The sequence below is a fragment of the Gymnoscopelus braueri genome (genome assembly GCF_963280865.1).
Source record: "Gymnoscopelus braueri genome assembly, chromosome: 17".
Classification (NCBI taxonomy): Eukaryota; Metazoa; Chordata; class Actinopteri; order Myctophiformes; family Myctophidae; genus Gymnoscopelus; species Gymnoscopelus braueri.
The window spans coordinates 1,956,094-1,963,876 of NC_137617.1; the positions used below are offsets into that span (position 1 = coordinate 1,956,094).

Consider the following 7,783-nt stretch of genomic DNA (forward strand, 5'->3'; position numbering starts at 1 on the left):
AATTTCTAATCAATGGAGCAATTATTTTTGATTTCTTTCCCACCTTTGGAGTTACATCATGGCAAGGTAACTACACAACCCAAAACTCTACCAAAGTGGTCTTACCCTTTAACATTGAGATGCCCAGTAATGTTTATGTGCCCACTAGTCTTGTGCAGCCAGACTATTATTCCACAATCTCCGAATGTTATACAGAGATTCCGTGAGACTGTATGACGGAATTATTGTTGTGAGTTTGTAGATTGGCTATTTTCAAAAATGTTGCCTCTTTCTTATATTATTTGACAATTTGGCCAATGTTTGACCAGTTTTAGTAGTTAGTATATTTAGTAGCTGAGTTTGTTGATTACTTTTGATGCAGTAATGGGCTTCTTTCTTGTCTTTTTTCCATCTTTTTTTGAGGTATTAAAAAGGTCTTAAATGTCCTTAAATTGTCACTTCACTGTCATCTGGACCCCCCCCCCCCCCGTTCCACACCCCCCCCCCCCCCCCCGTTCCACCCTAATCTTTTTTATAAACCTTGTGAATAGCCAACGTATAAAGTATCGATGAAGTTAAAATGATTGTGGCACTTTGTTACCCCTCTTTGCCAAAAATAGCCGATCTACAAGCTCACAACTGCTGCGAGGCGTTGTGAGCTTGTAGATCGGCTATTTTCGGGTAATGTTCCCTCAGAGTAGGGATGCTAGGTTTCTGTAAAAAAAGGTTGTTATACCGTTAATGTAAAAAAGAAAGACAAAAAGGTTTCTTTCACACAAAGATTTGGCGGATCCCCTTGTAGTAACTATGGGTTGAGGACCCCCTAGGGGTCCCGGACCCCCTGTTGAAGACCCCTGGCCTAGTGCATATCAAACTGGGGACCTTGCAACGTTGAATCCATAATTCAATGTTGCACGGACAGTCTTTTCAACAGACCTCACTTCAACACAGAAGCAACTGACGTCCATACGACGTCCATACGACGTCCATACGACTTCCAATGTCGACCTCTGTAACCACCACTAACCACCGTCGCAAAAAGACGTCCATACAACGTCGATACGACGTTCAAGTCAGACGCCGAAACGACGTCGCTACGACGTCCTAGTCAGACGCCGAAACGACGTCGCTACGACGTCCTAGTCAGACGCCGAAACGACGTCGCTACGACGTCCTAGTCAGACGCCGAAACGACGTCGATACGACGTCCTAGTCAGACGCCGAAACGACGTCGCTACGACGTCCAATTCAGACCACAGAGATTCAGACCCTGAAACAACGTCGATACGACGTCCACGTCAGACCCCGTCTGCAGTGCGCTTAGACGTTGAAACGACTTCGACACAACGTTCTGTAACCAGTGGTGGAAAAATAACTCAAATGTTTTACTTAAGTAAAACAGTCCCATATTAAAAAGTAAAAGTACAAAAGTATCAGCTTCAAAATATACTTAAAGTACCAAAAGTTAATTTAGTTACATTTAAAAAAATATATATATATAATAATCAACTCTTTGGCGGTTGCCCTGACAACCCCCCCCCAAAAAAGACCGAGCCAATCATCGCGCGGCCGTCGCCCCGGGCCATGGGACGGTGCAGCAGCAGCCGTAGCAGCGTTGCCACGTCCGCTTATTATAAGCGACATTTGGTCTTGTCTTTCTGTGAAGTTGCCTGTAAATATTGGTTCTTGTGGGTTGCGATTTTTTGGCCTTGTTTCTTAAGTGTAGTTGATTATTTGGTCTTGTATCACAATTGTTTTATTATTTTAACTAGTACAAATATTTTCATATCATGGACCCCCCCAAAGTAATATGTATTTGTCCCTCTATAACCCCCATCTGAAAATGTTTTGTGCCAGGGAGCCCCGTAACCACATTTGTGTCGTTAGGCTTTTTAAAAAAAGATTCCACATTTTATTCCAAGAGTTTTTGAAAATAGCAAGAGACGCAACCAATAAAGTTGCTTCTTTTTGGGCTTGTTTTCCTGGACCTGGTTGCTTGCTTGTTTCTCTCACTAAACCTGGCAACACTGAGCAGTAGAGTAGAGAGCTCGATCGAGCGGCAGAGACTTTAGTTTAGTTTGACTTTTAATCATATTTAATAAAGATAAAGATCTGAATCATGTCGAACGGAGAGACAAGCAGAACCCTGGAGACACAGGGCAGCATCATGGGAGCATATTTTTGAATTATCAATTTCTAATCAATGGAGCAATTATTTTTGATTTCTTTCCCACCTTTGGTGTTACATCATGGCAAGGTAACTACACAACCCAAACCTCTACCAAAGTGGTCTTACCCTTTAACATTGAGATGCCCAGTAATGTTTATGTGCCCACTAGTCTTGTGCAGCCAGACTATTATTCCACAATCTCCGAATGTTATACAGAGATTCCGTGAGACTGTATGACGGAATTATTGTTGTGAGTTTGTAGATTGGCTATTTTCAATATAGATCTGTGTTTATGGGACTCGAACCAAAGTAACAGCCTTGAAAATTAACTGACATAAAAAAACACTTCCAGCCAAACCTGGCGTTTCCTGTAGTTTAACAAGTACTCACATCTTTTTACTCAAGTAAAAGTATCAATACTGCAATGTAGAAATAATACAGCTGTTACAAGTAAAAGTCTGGAATTCAAAATGTACTTGAGTAAAAAGTAAAAAAAAGTATTGGTATCAAAATGTACTTAAAAGTACCAAAAGTAAAAGTACTCCGTTATGCAGAATGTCCCCATTTCACAAAGTTTTCAAATGTAATAAATGTATTCAAATCAATTGAAAATAGCTGATCTACAAACTCACATTGTGAGCTTGTAAATCTGCTAATTTCAAATGGCCTAAATATATATATAGGGCTGAAGATGTTAATGTCTGTGTTTTGTAATAATAATCAAAATATACAAAGTAACTAGTAACTAAAGTTGTCAAATAATTATAGTGGAGTAAAAGTACCATTATTTGCCTCTAAGATGTAGTGGAGTAGAAGTAAAAGTACTGAAAATTGGTGTTTGATGCTGTGCTTCCAGGTGCAGCTCCCGTTGGGCCAATGGGAGGAGAGGACGGGTGCTGAGGACTCGTCTGCACTGGTGGAAGAAGTACTCCCTTTTTTTCTCTTTTTTTACTCAAGTAAAAGTATCAATACCATAATGTTAGAAATACTCTGTTAAGGCCTGAATTCAAAATGTTACTTAAAACTACAGAAGTATTGGCATCAAAATACTGTATATTGAATGTACCAAAGTAAAAGTATTGCTCAATTCATCAGTAACAGGGATTGACACTAACACCTGCCCGCCTGCCCGGGGCAGGTAAATAAAATGGTAGGGCAGGTGAAGTTTGCTATCTGGTTGCCCCACGGGCAGGTGCACATGTTGTCTCTCCAGCTCTTTTTATTAAACAGAAAATGCCTTTTCGAGTCAGGATACCAATTTTATCGAATCAGGACAGAGAACTCAGACAGGATACAGATTAAACAAGTGAAATTGGAAGTGACGACACAAAGAAATGAGCATGTAAAATTGGAACTGGAACATTATAAAAATTAAGCTGATAAATGGGTAGGGTACTCTCTCCTGATTGGCTGAAATGGTGTCACCTAACTGGAAATGTATTTCTGTCTATCAAAGAGCTGGAGAGACAGAGAGACCCCTGTTACTGAACAAACACTCTATAGCAATGAGTACTCAACGAGTACTATCAGAATTAGAGCTTTAACCCATAACAAAACCCTTTTTGTTTTAACCAAAAAATATCACTTACCCTACCTTCAACCCATAGTCATATTCATAGCTATTTAGATATTTGGCATACATATTGAGGTATGACATTTTTTTATCGTGCAGCCCCATAATTCGCAAGTAGAAAGTAAAAAAATACGTGTTTTATTGAATGGTAATTCAAATTTAACCTATAATTTTATAAAGGACGATTTACTTTTCGGGCAAGTGGGCAAGACCTGAGGGCAAGTAGAAAATGACCTGTACTTGCCCGACGGGCAAGTGCCTCTGAGACCTTAGTGTCAACCCCTGAGTAAGACATATAATACATGAATGAATGAAGGATGTACTTCTTGTCTCCAGGATGGGCTGTGTGTGAGGAGTGACCACCAGGGGGCTCTGGGGTCTCGGGCCCCCCGGGCGGGATGCAGCGGTATGACTCTTCTGGACCTCCTCCCCATGGTGCTGCTCCTGCAGAGCCTGGTCCTCATGGCCCTGTGCTTCCCCTCCGCCTCCATGTGCCCCAAGGGCTGCCTGTGCCAGCGGGCCGACGCCCACCTGCACGGCCTGAACGTCACCTGCACCCAGTCCCGCCTGAAGGAGGTTCCCCCGGACCTGCCGGTGGACACGGTGCTTCTGCGGCTGGACCACAACCAGATCGGCGCCGTGCCGGACCGCACCTTCCACGGCCTGCGTCTCCTGCGGGAGCTCAACCTGTCCTACAACGCGGTGGAGACGCTGAGCGAGGGCGCCTTCAGCGGCGTGGAGGCCACGCTGCAGGTGCTGGACCTGTCGCACAACCGCATCACGTCGGTGCACAAGGACGCCTTCACGCGGCTCAAGGCGCGTGTCATCGTGGACGACAACCCCTGGCACTGTGACTGCGCGCTGCAGCAGGCGCTGGGCGGCATGGCGCACAACCACGAGGCGGCCGCGCGCGTCCTCTGCCGCAGCTCGGAGCTCCGGGACCAGGAGGGCCGGCCGTTCCTGGCGGTGGACACCGACCTCTGCAACCTGGCCAAGCGGACCACGGACTACGCCATGCTGGTGACCATGTTTGGCTGGTTCGCCATGGTCATCTCCTACGTGGTTTACTACGTACGGCAGAACCAGGAGGACGCCCGGCGACACCTCGAGTACCTCAAGTCACTCCCCAGCAAGCCCAAGAAACCTGACGAGGCTGATGACATCAGCACTGTGGTCTGATGACATCACTGATGACACCAGCACTGTGGTCTGATGACATCAGCACTGTGGTCTGATGACATCACTGATGACATCAGTACAGTGGTCTGATGACATCAGCACTGTGGTCTGATTACATCACTGATGACATCACTAATGACATCACTGATGACATCATCACTGTGGTGTGATGACATCACTGATGACATCAGCACTGTGGTCTGATGACATCACTGATGACATCGGCACTGTGGTCTGATGACATCACTGATGACATCGTTAATATTTTTCATTGGTTCAATATTATATTTATAAAAACCCACAGACACACTTAACCACTTTCACTTTCCCACTTTTTGCAAAAATAGATTGCCAAAACATGGCCGATCTGTGAGCTTGCAGATCAGCTGTTTTCACTACTTTGGACGCTCTCGTTTGAGGAAGTTTACAAAAAGTTAAATAGAAGGTTTCTGCCCGTATGAAAGGAAGCAGAAGAATACAGATGAGATGTTAATGGACCAGGGATGTTGATGGAACAGGGATGTTAATGGGACAGGGATGTTAATGGGACAGAGATGTTAATGGGACAGAGATGTTAATGGACCAGGGATGTTCATGGAACAGGGATGTTAATGGGACAGAGATGTTGATGGAACAGGGATGTTAATGGGACAGGGATGTTAATGGGACAGGGAGCCACTAATTAAAACATCAAGGTGAGGTTCAGGCTTAAAGCTGTTGTGGAACATTGCTCTCTTAAGGTCCTCCCCAGAATGTCAAGTTCAACAACGAACCTGAATCATGTAGAAACAGTCTCTAAACAGACTCTACAGTCAGTACGAAACCAAGAATGGCTTTTTATTACAAAAAACAACCCTAAAATGTTGGGAAGATTTAGTCCCTGTCTCTTGGAAAATCTGAATCTCAGGTTAAAATTTTTGATAGGATATAATATCATTTTTTTAGGTCATAATCTGAGAAATAAATCAAATAAAAAGAACCAAATGATAGCTTTGTTCTCCAATCTATTTATTTGATGCCACGTTAATGTCACAAAGCAGTGGTTCTCCAAGTGGGGTCCAGGGACCCCCCAGGGGTCCTTGACTCGGGGGTCCCTAGCAAGATGATATACAGTTTAAACTCTTAAGCCCTATTTTTATATTTTGGCTACTTGAAAGTAACTGATATACAAACTCACAACGCATTGTGCATTGCGACACAAACAAATCGGGACAAATTGACAGGAAAGGACATTTTTGGGCATGATGTTTTATTTTATGTTTACCTTAATGATACACAATGCCTTTAATTACGTGTCAGAGTGGATTCTGAAGCTGGAACGTTAATACGCTATTGGAAAATGTTCCTTGTTTTCCACACAGGAACTTCTAAACAGCTTTCATGATATTAATGAAACCTACTGTAATATCTGGCCTGAACATTGAATCATATTCTAGGACGCTGTAGCTGCTGGCTGTTGACTTCAAAGAGCTGCGTTTGGCAGGAAAATGTTTACATTTGCTGTGGGATATACAGTAGCTTACAAATAATGGTGATGGTGGACGATTACTTAGAAATATAATGTATAGACCACAGCCTTTACCGTACATTATATATTATGTATAGACCACAGCCTTTACCGTACATTATATAATCAAGATTTGTTATTATTTGACCTTATGAGAACATGTAATCTCATTAATAACATAATGTTATTATCCTACAGTAGCCTATATACAGTAGAATGTCTTAACCCCGTGGAAAACATACTGCCAAAAGACCAGCCATGGCCTAGTCCTGACATATAACATACAATGCAGTAAAAACCCTGTGGTTGGTGGGTCACAACTTTGGAGTGGAAAAGTGATTCTCATTTATGGTTTAGAAAGGTTGCATGCTTTAAACGCACGCTTAATTTGCTGTCGTTACTTTGGAAAAAATGTACTTTAACTAAAAAAAAAAGGGCGTCCTGATGCTCCTGTGACGCACACAGCTTTTCAAAACCCTGAAACGAAAATATTCCTGGAAAATAATACCCTTTATTATCAGGTGGAGGGTTACGTAAACAATCTAACATGTTTAATTTGAGTCTGCTATTCGTCTTCTCTAAAGACTTTGTGTGGAAACAGTTTTACTTCATTGGCTTTTTCACTGGTTGCCCAAATAACAGCTTTACAGGTCATTATGTTGTTTTGATAAAAGGGTCATTTCTAGCAGCAAACCAACTCCCTATCGTGTTGGTTGTAAAACAGAGAGTCACAGATGGACCGATGCTTATGGTTTATGGACAACAGAAGTCATAGATTGAAACTCTGGATGATGATGATGATGATGATGATGATGATGATGAAGATGCTTCAAGGTTCATGGAACCAGGGAAGTGAGGCCTTGCAGTCCTGCTCCTTGCCTGAGTGTTGAGATCTGTCTCTAATGTCTTTAATACTAAAGGAATGCTTTCTGGACTCCCCATAAAGCTTCTTATCTATAATGTATAACTGCACCCATGTGTGCACTGTACAGAACTAACGTTTCTTCCCTCAGTGTTTCATATTTATGGTCTTGTTGTCTTTGATCAACTTTAATGTCAAAGTCAAACTCTGTGGATTGTAAAAAAAAAAGAAAAGATCAGACATGTTACGTAAAGCACAATGGACACGTTTTTAAATGTCAGATTCAATCGAGTTTTTTGTAGGTGTTTATCGTGGTTTTCTCGTGTCCTTGACCAGTGAATCCTGTTCAACTTATTGCCTTCCTTCCTAATGCTTGTGTTAAACAGAGAAAAAAGAAAAAAGATTCTTACTAACGGTGTCCCTCCATCTTTAAAAGAAGGCGTCGAGGCAGTTTGATACAGAGGAGAGCTGGGATTGTATAGTAATAGTAATTATTTCAGCTGCAGTGTGAGG

The 7,783-nt window shown here is 42.4% G+C and overlaps 1 protein-coding gene across 1 annotated transcript; it reads left to right on the top strand.

The window, feature by feature from the left end:
• Positions 1 to 2,029: 2,029 nt before the first annotated feature.
• On the top strand, positions 2,030 to 7,335 carry LOC308104816 (leucine-rich repeat-containing protein 3B-like). Its single transcript, XM_080455345.1, has 3 exons — positions 2,030 to 2,236; positions 3,006 to 3,074; positions 4,059 to 7,335. The coding sequence occupies exons 1-3, from the start codon at positions 2,183 to 2,185 to the stop codon at positions 4,899 to 4,901; spliced, it is 966 nt and encodes a 321-aa protein (XP_080311471.1). The 5' UTR covers positions 2,030 to 2,182; the 3' UTR covers positions 4,902 to 7,335.
• The last annotated feature ends 448 nt before the right edge of the window (positions 7,336 to 7,783 follow it).